We start from the raw sequence: 18,607 nt of genomic DNA on the forward strand, positions 1-18,607 counted from the left end.
TAACATAATTGCACAAGGGTTTTCAAGTGTTTTCTAATCATCCATTAGCCTTCTAACACAGTTAGCAAACACAATGTACCATTAGAACACTGGAGTGATGGTGGCTGGAAATGGGCCTCTATACACCTATGTAGATATTGCATTAAAAACCAGACGTTTGCAGCTAGAATAGTCATTTACCACATTAACAATGTATAGAGTGTATTTCTGATTAATTTAATGTTATCTTCATTGAAAAAAAACTGTGCTTTTCTTTCAAAAATAAGGAAATTTCTAAGTGACCCTAAACTTTCGAACGGTAGTGTATTTGTGTATATATATATATATATATATATATGTATGTGTGTGTATATATATATATATATATATATATATATACTTATATATGTATATGTGTGTGTGTGTGTATATACTGTATATGTGTGTTTGTATGTAATATATATATATATATATATATATATATAATGTGTGTGTATATATGTATATATATGTGTTTGTATATATATATATATATGTGTGTATGTATAATGTGTGTGTGTGTATGTGTATACACACACACACACAAACACTGCATATTACATTACACACACGGAGGCCTCGTTTCATTTGTCTTATCCATCATTCATCTCTCCTTGACTTATTCTCCGCTCACCCTCCGTCTGCGCCCAAGGTCAGTACAGTCCTGTCATTCATTAGATGAAGCGATAAAACACAGGGGAAGGTCACGGTCACAGGATCTTGGGCTGTGAATAGAAACTCCATCATTTAAAGGGCCCCATCCACCCTATAGATAAACCGCACAGCACCTGGGCAATGTAGTGCGCAGGACCTGTAGGCGATGTGATATAATTTGTAGATTGCTGTAGAGAGGAGTTCAGAGCCCCCAAATCTTGCCGCCAATGTAATTTGGACTTGCAGTGATCCCAGGCTGAGGAGTCCACTGTACTGGGCATGTGCAGCCTGAAGCTTGTGATCCTCTAGAGCGGAGACTCTCCAGCGGTTGTGAAACTACGACTCCCAGCATGCCAGGGCCTTGCCACCTGGTGAGGTTATTAAAGGGGAACTCCACTCAATTTATGGCTGTGCATAAAATGTGTCTTCTCCACACTGAGTGCTCACCCTGTGTACGCTGCCTCCTCTCCTATCAATCTCCATGCCTCTCTCTGTATATTTTCTGTCCTCAAGGTTACGCCTGTTTCTACATATACACCCAGCATCTCCTAAGGCCCCATCTACACGAACGTGCTTTTGCGGCCGCAATTCCCCCGAAAATCCAGGGGAGAATTGCGGCCCCATTCATTTTTCTGGGGCAATGCACACGACCGTTTTTTTTACGGTCTGTGCATGGCCCGGGAGCCCGCACCGCAGAAAGAACGGACCTGTCTTATTACGGCTGTCTTCTGCGGTCCGGGCTCATTGAAAATAATGGCCGCGGCCATGTGCATGTCCCGCGATTTGCGGGCGGCTCGTGGCTGACAGTCCGCAGCCGGCCGACCCGAAATTCACGGCCGTGCACATGGCTACGGTCGTGTGCATGAGGCCTAAGTCTTCAGCTTCACTATGGTCCCTCTGCTGCTGCCGGCCCTCGTCGTCCTCTTCTTTCTATACTTAAGATGTTTCCACTCCAAATGTCGCCTGTCAGGACTCGACCAGAACCAGCGCCCTCCGCGTCCCGCACCACTGCCCTTCATCGGGAATCTGATGGATCTGGGGCGCAGTGATCTTCCTCGACATTTCATGCGCCTGGCCCAGAAATACGGCCCCATCTATCGTCTCAGCTTCTGGGGTCAAGGTATGTGAGGGTCCGGGTTTTTTTTGTGGTATTTTATTACTAAAACTGCTTTACTTCCAAAACTAGAAATAATAAAAATGACACTGGCACTAAAAAAGTGACGACCAGTGCGCCAAGCATTAGATGTGGTCACTTCTTTAAGGAGACTTGCACCGAGACCAGCACCCATTCTGCTGGAACAATGTAAATTGACGATTCACATGGTCATTACGAAGGACTCCTATGGTCAGCCATACAGCAGGCAATAGGTGACTCATGAGCCACTGGTTGGGAACCCCCGCTGTAGCCTGTGACTTACGGGTAAAATGGTTTACAGCGGGTCTAGAAAATCTTTATTGGCACAACAAGGCAATGTGTTATGCGGGCCGAAAAAATACCCAAAATAGGCCGTGTGAACATAACCTTATAGCTCTTTAATATGTAGCTGCCTCTTTTTCAAAGGACCAAAAGGTAATTGGACAATTATCTCAATAGGCTATTTAATGGGCTGCATGGGCTATTCCCTCGTTATTCCATCACCAATTAAGCAGGTAAATGGTCTGGAGTTGATTCCAGGTGTGGGATTTGCATTTGGAAGCTGTTGCTGTGAACCCACAACATGAGGTGAAAGGAGCTCTCAATGCAAGTGAAACCGACCATAGCTAGGCAGAAAAAAAATGAAGAAATCCATCAGAGAGAAGCACAAATGTCAGGAGTGGCCAAATCAACAGTTTGGGATATTCTTAAAAAAAAAAAGAGCACACTGGTGATCTCAGGAACTCCAAAAGGCCTGGACGTCCACGTAAAACAAGAGTGGTGGATGATCGCAGAATCCTTTCCATGGTGAAGAAAACCCCTTCACAACATCTACCCAAGTGACGAACACTCTCCTGGAAGTAGGTGGATCAGTATCTAAGTCCACCATAAAGAGAAGACTTCATGAGAGCAAATACAGAGGGTTCACAAGGTGAAAACCATTAATCAGCCTCAGAAAGGCCAGATTAGACTTTACCAAACAACAAGTAAAGAAGCCGCCCAGTTCTGGAACAGCATGAAACTAAGATCAACCTGCACCAGAATGATGGGAGGAAGAAAGTATGGAGAAGGCTCGGAACGGCTCATGATCCAAAGCACACCACATCCTGTGTAACACATGTATAGCATGTGTAGCAATGTGGTGGCATGGCGGGGGCAGTGTGGTGGCATGGGCATGCATGGCTGCCTGGCACTGGGTCACTAGTGTTTGTTGATGATGTGACTGAAGACAGAAGCGGCCGGATGAATTCTGAAGTGTTCAGGGATTTACTTTCTGCTCAGATTCAACCACATGCAGCAGGTGATTGGACGTTGCTTCACAGGACAGATGGACAATGACCCAAAACATTCTGCGAAAGCAACCCAGGAGTATATAAGGCAAAAAAGTCGAATATTCTGCAATGACCGAGTCACCAGATCTCAACGCGATCGAGCTGCATTTCTTTAGCTTAAAGGGAATGTGTCGCTAGAAAAATGTTTGTTTTTTTTTTAGTTAAACTGTTAGTATATAAATGATTAAACATTGTTCTAATTTTTTAACATTTTTTCACAAGTCAGGAAATATTATAAATTAGATTCTAATTTATAACATTTCCATGTGCTGGTCACTAGAGGGAGCAATTCCCAAAATTGCAGCATTGGCATGTGGTAAAGCAACCTCATTGCTTTATGCTGCAAAATTGGAGAAGACACACTCGCTTTAGCGTCCTCAAACAATCCCCCCTCCTTTCTCCTGGCTAGTGCCAGGAGAAAGGAGGGGGTTGAATGTTCAAACCTCCTACACTGTGTGTCGCCATTTTTTGAGCGAATGTACAGTGTAGGAGGATTAGATACAGTGGTAAATACACAGTATAACACGAACATACACAAACATAACTTACCTGCTCCTGCCGCCGCCGCTCCGTCCGCTCCTAGTCCTTGCTTCTGAACAAATGGACGGAAGCCGCGACCGGAAGTAGTCATCTTACTGTCCGGCCGCGACTTCCGGTCCACATGAAAATGGCGCCAGATGTCGCTCGGCCGAAGACCTTCCTTTTGGACTGTGTGGGAGCGGCGCATGTGCCGTTCCCACACAGGCGGCGTACGCTATAGTGAATGGAACGGCTCCCGTTCGCATTCTCTATGGGGATGTATGTGCCGTATTCCATCTCTGTATGTGTCGTTAATCGACACATACAGAGATGAAAATAAAATGGCAGCCCACATAGTGAAGTGAAGTAAAAGTAATAGTAATAAAAAAGTACAACACAAAAACATAATAAATAAAATTTATTTTAATAACATACTAAAAGCAATAACATATAAAAAAAATAATAATTTGTGCGACACCTTCCCTTTAAAGATTAAAGGTTCTCTTTAATCTGTGTCAATATTGCAGGATGCGATCAGGTGGCCCTGTAAATATAGGAGGTGTCCATTTGCAATAGAAATGAATGGATGAGTATTTTTATCTGCAATTATGGTCCGTAATGGAGTGTGAGGTGTGTGCCAATATACAGAGCTTTACTAGCCTATTCTGCTGCCTTAAAGGGAATGTGTCGCGAATTAAACCTTTTTTTTTTTAAGTGTTGTTACTTATTGCTATTATATTTTTTAAGTTTTTTGCTGTATTTTTTTTTTCTTCCAAATGGTGGAAAGTATTAAAAATTAAATAATAATTTGACATGTTTTCCCATGTTGGCCACCAGGGGGAGAACTTCCCAGAATTACAGCAAGGTGAATAAGGCAAAGCAACCTGACTCACAGCTGCCGTAAATGTGGGAGGGAATCTCACCCCCCCCCTCCCACAAGCCAAGAAAAGGTGTCTTCAAATTGCTAAGCAGTGTCCGGCAGCCATTTTGGGTGTGATTCTGCATCTGGCAGAAGTTATAGGAAACACCAAAAGGCTAAGTGTATGTTCATACGCTTACTAAACAAAGGGAAAACCGCTCCTGATTTTCAGCCATTTTTTAATCGAACTCACGTTTTTACGGCCGTTTTTGGAGCTGTTTTTCTATAAAGTCAATTAAAAACGGCTCCAAAAACGTCCCAAGAATTGATGTACACTTCATTTTGGCGGGCGTCTTTTTACGTGCCGGTTTTGGAAAACGACCACGTAAAAAACGCCCTGTCGGAACAGAACGCCGTATCTCCCATTGAAACCAATGGGCAGACGCTTGCAGGCGTCCTGCTTCCGATTTTTCAGCTGAAAACACTGCCTGTGAACATACCCTTAGAATGATGAAAGTGAAGAGAATGACTTTTCAGTTGACCGGTTCACACGCCGTGTATTTTTTGCACATTTTACGTGCCAAAAAGCACATTAAAAAAAATGCTTGATTACACTTGATTTTGCACAACTAGAGATTTATCGTTCGGGGGTCTGGGAAAGCTGGGTGACCACCATTACCTCCTCCTACTGGAGTGTGTTTGGGGATGTGACTAATGAACCTTTCACACTCCAGTAGGAGGGGTAATGGTGGTCACCCAGCTTTCCCAGACCCCTGAACGATAAATCTCTCTAGTTGTGCTGAGACTGAGAGGTTCATTAGTCACATTCCCAAACAGTCTCAGCACAACTAGAGAGATTTATCGTTCAGGGTTCTGGGAAAGCTGGGTGACCACCATTACCCCTCCTACTGGAGTGTGAGAGGTTCATTAGTCACATCCCCAAACAGTCTCAGCACAACTAGAGAGATTTATCGTTCAGGGCTTTCCCAGTACAGTTGCATCATGTGTCCTTCATACAAGGGGGAAGGGGGCCCGTCGGGGGTCACGAGAGCGGGGGTCTGTGAGATAGAGAGTGGGACAGACAGAGACACACACCTTACCTGCAGTGCAGCTGGTCTTCAGTATGGCGCCTGCTATCTCCCTGCAAACAGCTGCTCTGCTGTGTGACTCTGACCTGCGTCTGCGCAGTACAGAGACAGAGAGCAGAGTCAATGGAACGGCTCCCGTTCATTGACTCCTATGCCCTGTAGCTGCCGTATTCCATCTCTGTATGCGTCGTTAATCGACACATGCAGAGATAAAAAAAAAATGGCAGCCCTCATAAGGTAAAAGAAAGAAAAAAAAGAAAAAGTACAACACAAATAAATAAAATTTATTTTAATGACATACTAAAAGCAATATTATATAGAAAAAAATAATTTTGTGATCATCCTACCATATATCCAACTTTACAGGTGTTTAGAAAGGTGCGGAGTAGAGAGGGAATATCACAACTGTTATCACCCCTCACTCCGGTTTTGGGTAACCCGGAATTTGGCCCAGGTCTGTCAGATCAGACCTTTAAGATATGGGTACAGCAGGGGCATTTTAGAGTAGGTCATTTTTATAGGGGCAATGCATGGCTGCGTGCAGGGTCGCCATCAGGAATTTCAGGGCCCCCTACAGCTAAATTTTCTGGGCCCCCCTACCGTGGCACCGCCTGTTAACGGTACTCCGTCCAGCACTATATCATGCTACCCAGGGCCGCCATCAGGGGGGGTATTATGGGTACTGATGTGAGAGGCCCGGCCAAACCTAATTGAAAGGGGGGCCCGGCAACTGCCGCGACTTGCCTTTGGTAGAAAAAAACCAGGCCCCTGCAATGGGGCCCGTTTTTTTCACCAAAAGAATGTCGTGAGCTGCCGGCCCCCCTTTCAATTAGGTTTCGCCGGTTCTCTCACATCAGTACCCGTAATACCCCCCCTGATGGCGGCCCTGGGTAGCATGGGGGTCGTCATGGGGGCCGTCAAAAACTGCCGCCCGTGCGACCGATCGCGCGCACCCGCAAACTCCCGCGCATGCGCACCCGCGACCGCCTGGAACCGCGCACCGAATTTTTAAGCAGATTTTGACCTGCCCACACTATCTTGCCGCGTTTTTTGCCCGCGGCGATTGAGGACAGCAGACAAAAAAAAAGTAGGGAAAAATGCATTTTCTGCCTCCCATTGATTTCGATGGGAGGTCAGAGGCGGAACCGCGGCAAGAAAGGACGTGCTGCTTTTTCTTTTTTCCGCGACTGGCTCCCATTGATTTCAGATTAAATCAATGGGAGGCGGTTTTGGAAGTTGTTTGGTGCTGATTCTGACGCAGTGTCAGAGTCAATATCAAGGCCCAAAAACTCTGAACTGGGCCTTATTGTTAGGGCTTATTCAGACGAACGTGTAATACATCCGTGCAACGTGCGTGATTTTCACGCGCCTCGCATGGACCTATGTTACTCTACGGGGCCGTGCAGACTGTCAGTGAGTTTCATGCAGCGTGTGTCCGTTGCGTAAAACTCACGACATGTCCTATATTTGTGCATTGTTCGCGCATCACGCACCCATTGAAGTCAATGGGTGCGTGAAAATCACGCCCAGCACTTCCGCAGCAGTATAAACTATGACTGAAAACAGAAAACCACCACGTGCTACAAACATACAAAATGAGTGTCATAATGATGGCGGCTGCGCGAAAATCACGCAGCCACGCATCATACGCTGCTGCCACACGGAGCTGTTATGGACCTTTTGCATGCGCAAAATGCCACGTTTTTGCGCACGCAAAAAGCACACGCTCGTGTAAATCCGGCCTTAGGGTAGGAACACACTAGGCATGAACACTGCGGATTTTATGCAACACATTTTATTGTGGAAAATCCGCAGCGTATTACAGTCGCAGCAGAGTGGATGAGGTTTGAACAAATCTCATCCACACGCTGCAAAAATAATGGACCTGCAGTGCGGCTTTTGGTTTTTTAAGCCGCAGCATGTCAATTTATTCTGTGGAATCGCTGCTCCTCTGTTGCGGAAATGCTGCGGTTCTGCCGCAAAAATCACACATGAGAAAAAAAAAGAAGGCACTTTTTTAAATTTATAAAAAAGTTTAGACTTGCCCCGGCCGTAGTCCTGGTGACGCGATCCTCTATTCTTAGCGCAGCCCGGCCTCCTGTCATGACGTTTCATCCCATGTGACTGCTGCAGCGGTCACATGGTCTACAGCGTCATCCCAGGAGGCGGGGCTACGTTCAGAAGAGAGAGATGCGTCACCAGGACTACGGGCGGGGCAAGTCTAAACTTTTTTTTCCCTGCAGGATTCCCGCAGCGGACAAGCCTCACGAAACCTGCGCCACTATTTGGTGCGGTTTTGCTGTCGGAATTCCCTGCGGCTACCGGGGCGGATAAGCTGTGTAGTTTTACTCAGCATATCCGCCTAGTGTGTTCCTACCCTTATGATGTCGCTCCTGGAGCTGCTGCCGGTCTCTAAATAGGCAGTTGGTCCAGTAGAATTTGGAATTATTTTTTTTTGTGAACCAGCTTAAAAAAATACAAAACTTTTGTGTTAGGGCCTGTTCACATCACCGTTCGCTTCCGTTCCGGGGTTCCGTCTGAGGTTTTCGTCGAGTGAACCCCGCAACGGAAAGTGAAAGTGACAACACAGCTTCCGTCACCATTAGCGCAGTCGACTACGCTATTGATTCCGTCCGAAAACCTGCCGGAACGGTGACGAACGGAAACCATTAGCGATGTTTCCGTCACCATAGATCAATGGTGACGGAAACATCGCTAATGGTTTCCGTTCGTCACCATTCCGGCTTGTTTTCGGACGGAATCAATAGCGTAGTCGACTGCGCTAAGGGTGACGGAAACTGTGCTGTCACTTTCACTTTCCGTTGCGGGGTTCACCCGACGGAAACCTCAGACGGAACCCCGGAACGGAAGCGAACGGTGATGTGAACAGGCCCTAACACAAAAGTTTTGTATTTTTTTAAGCTGGTTCACAAAAATAAATAAATTCCAAATTCTACTGGACCAACTGCCTATTTAGAGACAGGCAGCAGCTCCAGGAGCGACATCATAAGGGACACACTAGGCGGATATGCTGAGTAAAACTACACAGCTTATCCGCCCCGGTAGCCGTAGGGAATACTGCCCGCAAAACCGCACCAAATAGTGGCGCAGGTTTCGTGAGGCTTGTCCGCTGCAGGAATCCTGCAGGAAAAAAAAAGTTTAGACTTGCACCGGCCGTAGTCCTGGTGACGCATCTCTCTCTTCTGAACGTAGCCCCGCCTCCTGGGATGACGCTGTAGACCATGTGACCGCTGCAGCAGTCACATGGGATGAAACGTCATGACAGGAGGCCGGGCTGCGCTAAGAATAGAGGATCGTGTCACCAGGACTACGGCCGGGGGAAGTCTAAACTTTTTTATAAATTTAAAAAAGTACCTTTTTTTTTTCTCATTTTGTGATTTTTGCGGCAGAACCGCATCATTTCCGCAACAGAGGAGCAGCGATTCCACAGAATAAATTGACATGCTGCGGCTTAAAAAGCCACACTGCAGGTCCATTTTTTTTGCAGCCTGTGAATGAGATTTGTTCAAATCTCATCCACTCTGCTGCGACTGTAATACGCTGCAGATTTTCCACAATAAAATGTGTTGCATAAAATCCGCAGTGTTCATGCCTAGTGTGTTCCTACCCTAAGGCCGGAGTCACACAAGCGTGTGCTTTTTGCACGCGCAAAAAACGTGGCATTTTGCGCATGCAAAAGGTCCATAACAGCTTCGTGTGTCAGGAGCGTATGATGCGCGGCTGCGTGAGTTTTGCGCAGCCGCCATCATTATGACACTCTGTTTGTATGTTTGTAGCACGTGGTGCTTTTCTGTTTTCATTCATAGTTTATACTGCTGCGGAAGTGCTGGGCGTGATTTTCATGCTCCCATTGACTTCAATGGGTGCGTGATGCGCCAACCACGCACAAATATAGGACATGTCGTGAGTTTTACGCAGCGGACACACGGACACACGCTGCATGAAACTCACTGACAGTCTGCACGGCCCCGTAGAGTTAGATAGGTCCGTGCGAGGCGCGTGAAAATCACGCACGTTGCACGGACGTATTACACGTTCGTCTGAATAAGCCCTAACAATAAGGCCCAGTTCACAGAGTTTTTGGGCCTTGATATTGACTCGGACACTGCGTCAGAATCAGCACCAAAAAACTTCCAAAACCGCCTCCCATTGATTTAATCTGAAATCAATGGGAGCCAGTCGCGGAAAAAAGAAAAAGCAGCAAGTCCTTTCTTGCCGCGGTTCCGCCTCTGACCTCCCATCGAAATCAATGGGAGGCAGAAAATTCATTTTTCGCTGCGTTTTTTGTCTGCTGTCCTCAATCGCCGCGGGCAAAATACGCGGCAAAAAAACGCGACAAGATAGTGTGGGCAAGTCAAAATCTGCCTCAAAATTCTTTAAGGAATTTTGAGGCAGATTTTTTTTTGCCTGCAAAATACTGTGTGAACAGGGCCATACATAAACAGCACTTTGAGATAATTTACTCACCGTGTCAGAAGAGCTGCTCCCACTCCAGTCCTCTTCCGGCGATGTCTTCCAGGCGAGGTCTTTGGTCCAGACGTCCAGTCCTTCACCTCCAGCCAGGCTCCAGGTAAGTTTTGTCCATGCGTGACCGCGGCTGCGCGTGCTTCGTTCGCGGGTGCGCGCGCGGACGATCGCGGGTGCGTGCTTCCAGGCTTTCGCGGGTGCGAGCGCGGGCGGTCTCGAGTGCGGGCGTTCGTGGGTGCGCGCTCGCGACTGCGCACGCGCGGGAGTTTCCTTGTGCGCGCGATCGGTCGCGTGCGCGCGGTTTGACGGCCCCCCATGGGGAGGGGGCCCGCAGCAGCTCACGACATTCTTTTGGTGAAAAAAACAGTCCCCCTGGGCAGGGGCCCGTTTTTTCCTACCAAAAGAATGTCGCGGCAGTTGCCGGGCCCCCCTTTCAGTTAGGTTTGGCCGGGCCCCTCACACCAGTACCCCTAATACCCCCTGATGGCGGCCCTGGCTGCGTGTAGAAGAGCTTTCCCAGCCAGAGGGTCTCCCGGACGCGTCCCAATGGCAGGCGTTACAATTGACTCATTACTTGTCAAGACTACCTACACCGGCTTCCTATGACCGAGCTCTATCTTCCTTTGAAACTTTGTGTTCTCAAACGGGGCATGTGAGACGGGCCCTGTCCAGTCTTTACTGCGTGCTGCTCACTCCTGCTGAGGATTTCATCCCACCATATATTACGAAATCGGAAAGAGATCTTCAGATTACTCTAACACAAGAGCAAAGGGAAAAGATCATGCTCCTCACACATAAGGCGTCTATTAGTAACACCTATCAGGAAACCAGTTTTAAAATACTATCCCGTTGGTACAGAGTCCCACATGTGCTACATAAAATGTTCCCGGATGTTTCTCCTTTATGTTGGAGATGCGGCAGAGAAGAGGGAACGCTTTTACATATATTCTGGAGCTGTGAGAACCTTCGCACCTATTGGTCAGAGGTTCAAGATATCATTCTGGAGATCACAGGAATCTCGCTGGGAGATGATCCGGCATGGATTTTGCTGCACCACCACGATATACCTGTGGGGCGCTACAGGAAGATGTTAGTGAGACATTTGCTGAACGCAGCTAAGGCTTGTATTCCGGGGGGTTGGAGATCCTCTGAGCCTCCTGTGACTAGACAATGGCTGGAGCGCATTCACGAAATTCGGAGAATGGAGGAGTTGCTCCATTCCGCACCCGAACGAGCAACGCAGTTTCAGAAAATCTGGTTCTATTGGTTTGACTTCTGCAAGTCGAACAGATACAAGAGGGCCATGGGTGAACTGATTAGTGGAGAACCAGGGAGCTCTTGAGTTCTCTCTGGTCTGTGATGTGCTGTGGGGGGGGGGGGGAGAGTGAGGGGAGAACATCTCCCCTTCTCCCTCTTAAGATTTTCCCTATACCCCCCCCCCTTCCATTTGTCCTTCTACCCTTCGTTTACTTCCCTATTTGAATCAATCGTTACTAAGAACTGACTGAGATGTGGGTGATGGAGGGGCGGATGAGGGTGTAATGCTGGTATTCCTGTCTTGCTATACTAATGCTTGTAGTGTATTGATGGTACTATGTTGGGAGGACTTTGATTGCATATTTACTTATTGTTGTTGAAATATAGGTTGAAATGATCGGCCCTCATGGGCTTTTTCTGTACCCATGTCACCCCCTTTTCTTTTTCTGTATCCCCATTTCTTTTTTTGAAAATAAAAAATTTGAAATATAAAAAAAAAACAAAAACAAAGGAGGAAACCCAGCGTCTGGTGATGTCCATGGGTTCCAGACTTCAGGCCATCATTGCCTGCAAAGGATTCTCTACAAAGTATTAAAAAAAAACATTTATGGTAATGTTAATTTGTCCAATCACTTTTGATCACCTGAAATGAGGAGGTTGTGTAGAAAAATGGTGGCAATTCCTAAACTTTTCACAGGAGATTTTTGTTTAACCCCTTGAAATAAACCTGAAAGTTTCAACTTCAATTGCATCTCAGTTGTTTCATTTCAAATCCAATGTGGTGGCAGCAAAACCCAAATCATGAAGATTGTGTCACTGCCCAAATAATTCTGGACCCAACCCACACACCCACCCACACAGCAAACACTCTGAACAAACATAGCTGCAGTGTAAAGAATGGGGGTGGGACAGAGCAAGAGTATTGAACTACAGCGAAGCTGGAGTCATTGATCATATCCAAGCCCTTATGAAGATTAGTCTAAAATGATGAAGATCAAAGTTATAATATACATTTTTTTTTTTATTTGAAAAAATTAACAAATCTTGACAGAATAAAAACAGGAAGCAGATCATAAACTCAGCAGAACAATTAGAAGGTCGGCCAGATCAGGTTTCATTAGCGGTTGTGTCCAGCGTCTTTGTTAGCGGTTTTGTCCAGCAGTGCCGCCTTGTGGTCATTTTCTGTGCTACATCCTGGACCCCTATAACCCATTACATAGCTGGACAGAAAAACTACTGCACTACCACCCTGCAAACTGCAGTGGCAGCCATATTGGTGGTAACAACTTTCCCATGAACAGATAAAACAAAGAAAAAACCTCCACTGTAACCAGTGTCAGGAGGGGGCGCTAAAGCCGGTTTACTCTTCCAAACTGGATCTTTTATGCAATGGTAAAACTTGTATTTCCCAATAGATTTTCTCCATTAATATAACACTATTTACACGTGATCATTCTTCATCAAATCTTGAGAGATAAAACGGCAGCGTTATCACAGTTCATACGGGATGCCTCGGATTCTCCGTGCGAGCTGCATGTCCTTCACAAAGAGAGTGCCCCTATTGGCCTGGTGACTGAAGAGGTAAGAATCTTCAAAGAGACTCACGAGGAAGTCCTCAGCTGACTGTGGATACAGAAGAGCATTAGTCCCTCTTAAAGTGACAGCACTCCCGGTATAATTTACTACACAGCTCGAAGGACTGATCAGATTTCACTTTTATGAGCTGTTAGCTAGAGTGATGGTGGGGGGGTGGGGGGGGGGTCTGGCCTCTGGAACTCCCACAATGCATCACAACCCCTATGCAAATGTCCCGCTAGGGCATATGGATATGTTAGAGGGGGCGGGGGCTGAGTAGTGAACCACTGCAAAGAGCAGCTCCCTCTCTGGTTGACCCATGCGTTACATGGACAGTGCATTGTATGAGATACTGACCTCTTGTAGCGCCATAAGTGCGGAGCTTTGCCAGTAGTAAAACACGCCGCGGGAATACGTCAGGCAGATCTCTCTCACCTGCAAGAATAAAAGGGGAATATCACCGACAATAAAGAGGAGCAGCCGCAGAGGACACATCCACTCACCAGGCGGAAAAACGGGGTTTTCTGAATGAGAAGATTGGTTGATTTTTGGTACTTTCTTATTTCCATCAGTGCACGGGCTCCTGGGCGGTAGCGTCTTCTTCGTTGTGTGCTCGGTCTGTGACTTGTTTCCCCTCTACCTGTAAGAAAGAAATCCATAATCACAGCTGAAAATGAATCTCCCGCTACATGGAAATTCACTGTCTGGCCGGGGTCACACGTAGGGTAAACACGGCGGATTTTCTGCAACCGAATTCATTGCGGAAACTCCACAGCGTAATACAGAAGCAGAAGAGTGGAGGAGATTCAAACAAATCTCATCCAGACGCAGCGGAAAAAAACCCGCCAAACTTACCCAGATCTCTCTGCTCCTGCGTTCAACCCGGCCTCCAGGGATGATGTCTCATCCCATATGACTGCTGCAGAACATCAGAGGGACACGTCACCATGGCTACGGGTAAGTATGGTTTTTTTTCTACCTTCTATGGACATTCCAGCCGAAAAACTGCAGTTTTTCAGCCAGAATTACCTCAGGTGCCCAGGGCCAATACGCTGTGTACTTTTACGCCGCATATCTGCCCTGTGTGAACATGGCCTATTACCTTAATGTCCCCCAAGGAACATCAGGTAAACAGATTTAAAACATAACATGCTACCTGCAGCCACCACTAGAGGGAGCTCATTCTATATGGTTGTACATTGAACTTGGTAACAAAACAGTATGCAGTGAGCTCCCTCTAGTGGTGGCTGCAGGGAGACAAAATTATACCATGTAACTGTCTACGCAGGAGATTTAGAGCTCCGTTTCAGAAAACTGTGCTCCAACTGCTGTAAAACGACATTAAGAAATTAATCAGCACAGAATGTTGGACCTAAAAAGGATATAAATGTGGACGTTCAAATTTTAGATACTTTTCTATGACTGATAATTTGGGGTCCATCAAGTCCCATTGATACCTGATTAAAGGGGTTGTACCACGAAAATAATTTTTCACCTATCCACAACATAGGTGATAAATGCCGGATCGCTGCGGGTTGTTAACAAGAGTGCGGGTCCCAGAGTGGTGGTCACTCAAGTCATTCTCTATGGCAGTGGTCCCCAACCTATTTTGCACCGAGGACCGGTTTGATGCAAGAACATTTTTGCGGGGACTGGCGGGGGGGGGGGGGGTGGAGGGGTTAGAGTCAGTGCACACATTGCGTAAATACGGCGTACACCTGTATTATAATGCGGAAAAATCGGCAGCATAATACAGTAGCAGCAAAGTGGATGAGATAAAACACGTCTCATCCACACGCTGCATAAACGGAGTAGAAAAAAGGCTCAGAAATTGACGTCACAACATCGCGCCTGCTTGCGCGGAGCCGCTCACGGCAGAGTGCATAATTGGGCAAGGAGCAGTCAAACTTGACTATTTCCGGCGATCCCATAGGGAATGAATAGAGCGGTCGGACTGCAGGTTGGAAATTCTTAGATCCCTCATTTCATAATATATCTTCATGGGTGTGAGCTGTGTTCTCAGATTCCCTTCCCAGGGCCATATAGTAACGTGCTTCCTGCAACCACCACTAGGGGGAGACGATTGTGCACATGCATACAGCTCCTGTTGTGCCTATATAAATCAGTCCTCAGTTTGCTCCCCCTAGTGGCGGCCTTGTGCTACAGAAATTTCTGTATGTAACAGATTTTTACCTGCATAGAAACGAACCCTCTAAGATATAAAGCTGAGAAACGGATTACAATCTAGTATTACACGACCCGAGGTTATCTGGAATTCATTTTTAAAATAAAATATATAATGAGAGTGATAAGATGATCAAGGTGCAACTTTCTCTTACTTGGCGGAGATTGAGGAGGAGCTGCAGGTTTCTTCTGCGGATGCGCCGACTTCCTGCGGGACGAGCTTTTCTGGGGTGGTTTCATGATGATGTAAAACGCTGCTGAGAGTCATACAATCAGTTAAGCAGATAAGAGACGGTGACAATTCAGCAGAATGACAGGTGAGGTAGGATAAACTGAGCGGTTTTATACTGACTGATGCCACCAATGCAAGTGACAAGAAAGTGATGACATTGACGGTGAAGATATGAGATTGCCGGATGTCAGTAATTAACGCACGCTGCATCAATGAATACAATAGATCCTCGTGGCATCAATTACCAGAACAGCGACATCAATGATCTATTTAATAATGCGGCAACAGAAGAGCTACCCGCAGCAGATCCCGCAAGCAATGGGCAGATGTTTGCAGACGTAATGGAGCCGTCTTTTCAGGCGTGATTCGAGGCGTAAAACACCTGAAAATAGGTCGTGTGCACAGAACCTTACAGAGAATCCGTAATCCAGACAAAGGTGGGAAATTTAAAACTGGAGCAAAGGAAAAGTGGAGCAGTCGTCATGGAAATGAAAGGCCGCAGCTGGAGGACGATGAGCTGCAACAATGCAGTACAAATATACAGAAATAAAACATCTAATAATCCATATGATCTCTAGACACGCAGCAGCGAAAATGTACCGTCAGCCCCCCACTCCCAGTAATGACCGTCAGCCCCCCCACTCCCAGTAATGACCGTCAGCCCCCCACTCCCAGTAATGACGTCAGCCCACCCACTCCCAGTAATGACCGTCAGCCCCCCACTCACAGTAATGACCGTCAGCCCCCCACTCACAGTAATGACCGTCAGACCCCCCACTCACAGTAATGACCGTCAGCCCCCCCACTCCCAGTAATGACGTCAGCCCCCCACACCCAGTAATGACCGTCAGCCCCCCACTCCCAGTAATGACCGTCAGCCCCCCCACTCACAGTAATGACCGTCAGCCCCCCACTCACAGTAATGACCGTCAGCCCACCCACTCCCAGTAATGACCGTCAGCCCCCCACTCCCAGTAATGACCGTCAGCCCCCCACTCACAGTAATGACCGTCAGCCCCCCCACTCCCAGTAATGACCGTCAGCCCCCCCACTCCCAGTAATGACCGTCAGCCCCCCACTCCCAGTAATGACCGTCAGCCCCCCCACTCCCAGTAATGACCGTCAGCCCCCCACTCCCAGTAATGACGTCAGCCCCCCCACTCACAGTAATGACCGTCAGCCCCCCACTCACTGTAATGACCGTCAGCCCCCCCACTCCCAGTAATGACCGTCAGCCCCCCACTCACAGTAATGACCGTCAGCCCCCCACTCACAGTAATGACCGTCAGCCCCCCACTCCCAGTAATGACCGTCAGCCCCCCCACTCCCAGTAATGACCGTCAGCCCCCCACTCACAGTAATGACCGTGAGCCCCCCACTCACAGTAATGACCGTCAGCCCCCCACTCACAGTAATGACCGTCAGCCCCCCACTCCCAGTAATGACCGTCAGCCCCCCACTCACAGTAATGACCGTCAGCCCCCCACTCCCAGTAATGACCGTCAGCCCCCACTCCCAGTAACGACGTCAGCCCCCCACACCCAGTAATGACCGTCAGCCCCCACTCCCAGTAATGACCATCAGCCCCCCACTCACAGTAATGACCGTCAGCCCCCCACTCACATTATAATGACCCCTCAGTAAAGCCACCATCAGCCTCCGTCCCCCCAGTAAAATGACCATCAGCCCCCTCCAGTAAAGCCACCATCAGCCTCAGTCCCCCCGCCCCCCGATAAAATAACCATCTGCCCCTCTAGTAAAGGGACCATCACAGACAGAAAGTGTGCTTACCCCTGGGGAAGGAATAAATAAGGAGGTATAAGAACAACAACTCTCAGCATGTCCAGGATGTTATGTGATATCAGAGAAAGTTTACAGGAGGAGGTATAAGAGGAGAGGACTACAACTCCCAGCATGTCCAGACTTAGTATGGGATATCAGAGGACATTACAGGGAGGAGGTATAAGAGAAGAGGACTACAACTCCCAGCATGTCCAGACTGTTATTATGGGATATCAAAGGACATTACAGGGAGGAGGTATAAGAGAAGAGGACTACAACTCCCAGCATGTCCAGGACGTTATTATGGGATATCAAAGGACATTACAGGGAGGAGGTATAAGAGGAGAGAACTACAACTCCCAGCATGTCCAGACTGTTATTATGGGATATCAGAGGACATTACAGGGAGGAGGTATAAGAGGAGAGGACTACAACTCCTAGCATGTCCAGGCTGTTATTATGGGATATCAGAGGACATTACAGGGAGGAGGTATAAGAGAAGAGGACTACAACTCCCAGCATGTCCAGGACGTTATTATGGGATATCAAAGGACATTACAGGGAGGAGGTATAAGAGGAGAGGACTACAACTCCCAGCATGTCCAGGACGTTATTATGGGATATCAGAGGACATTACAGGGAGGAGGTAGAAGAGGAGAGGACTACAACTCCCAGAATGTCCAGGACGTTATTACAGGATATCAGAGGACATTACAGGGAGGAGGTATAAGAGGAGAGGACTACAACTCCCAGCATGTCCAGGACGTTATTATGGGATATCAGAGGACATTACAGGGAGGAGGTATAAGAGGAGAGAACTACAACTCCCAGCATGTCCAGGCTGTTATTATGGGATATCAGAGGACATTACAGGGAAGAGGTATAAGAGGAGAGAACTACAACTACCCACATTCCCCTGGCTCCATTTCTCACACAACTGCTAAGAAAGTAAAGAAAACCCACTTACCCTGCCCAGTGTTAATGGCTCCTCTCCCTCCGTCAGGCTTCTAGTGGGAAGCTGTGGGCGGTGCTTGTAACAGACGTCCGCGCGTCACGTCTGCTACAACGTCGGGGGCGAGCCGCGGCACCCCTGAACAGCTCTCGGCACCCCGGTTGGGAACCACTGGTATAGATTATATAATAGCCCCACAATATAAAAGCCAAGAAAAACCAAAAGGCTCCCGCACTGCGTTCTTCCAGGTTATGTATCGCCCCCTTGTGGCTAATAGAAGAATTACACCAAATGTTCAAACCATCGCTAAAGCCAACAAAACTATATCCTGATGTTTGATCTCCCACAATCTATAATAATAATATAACCGCGCGGTCTCAATGACGTCATCAAGACCTCGGGCTGTAAAGAAAAGCCTGTTTATACCCCTGGGTTCCAGGATGGGTCTATTTTAGGCTCGATGGGTTTCTATCAAGTTCTATAGAAAATGCTTAGAAACGTTGTGATATTAAAAAAAAAACTTTTATTGACAT

At 47.3% G+C, this 18,607-nt stretch overlaps 1 protein-coding gene across 2 annotated transcripts; it reads right to left on the reverse strand.

Moving 5' to 3' along the window:
• Positions 1–12,349: 12,349 nt before the first annotated feature.
• Positions 12,350–18,327, reverse strand: LOC142729051 (histone H3-like centromeric protein A). 2 transcript variants are annotated; one of them, XM_075849211.1, is made up of 5 exons: positions 18,090–18,327; positions 15,264–15,362; positions 13,428–13,564; positions 13,282–13,359; positions 12,350–12,972 (listed from the first exon to the last, which is right to left on the reverse strand). In XM_075849211.1, the coding sequence occupies exons 2-5, from the start codon at positions 15,346–15,348 to the stop codon at positions 12,841–12,843; spliced, it is 432 nt and encodes a 143-aa protein (XP_075705326.1). In that variant the 5' UTR covers positions 15,349–15,362; positions 18,090–18,327; the 3' UTR covers positions 12,350–12,840. The 2 variants fall into 2 exon arrangements, with proteins under 2 accessions (XP_075705326.1, XP_075705327.1); XM_075849212.1 differs by having other exon boundaries at positions 15,264–15,365.
• Between the last annotated feature and the right edge of the window lie 280 nt (positions 18,328–18,607).

Source organism: Rhinoderma darwinii, unplaced genomic scaffold, assembly GCF_050947455.1.
Source record: "Rhinoderma darwinii isolate aRhiDar2 unplaced genomic scaffold, aRhiDar2.hap1 Scaffold_706, whole genome shotgun sequence".
Classification (NCBI taxonomy): Eukaryota; Metazoa; Chordata; class Amphibia; order Anura; family Rhinodermatidae; genus Rhinoderma; species Rhinoderma darwinii.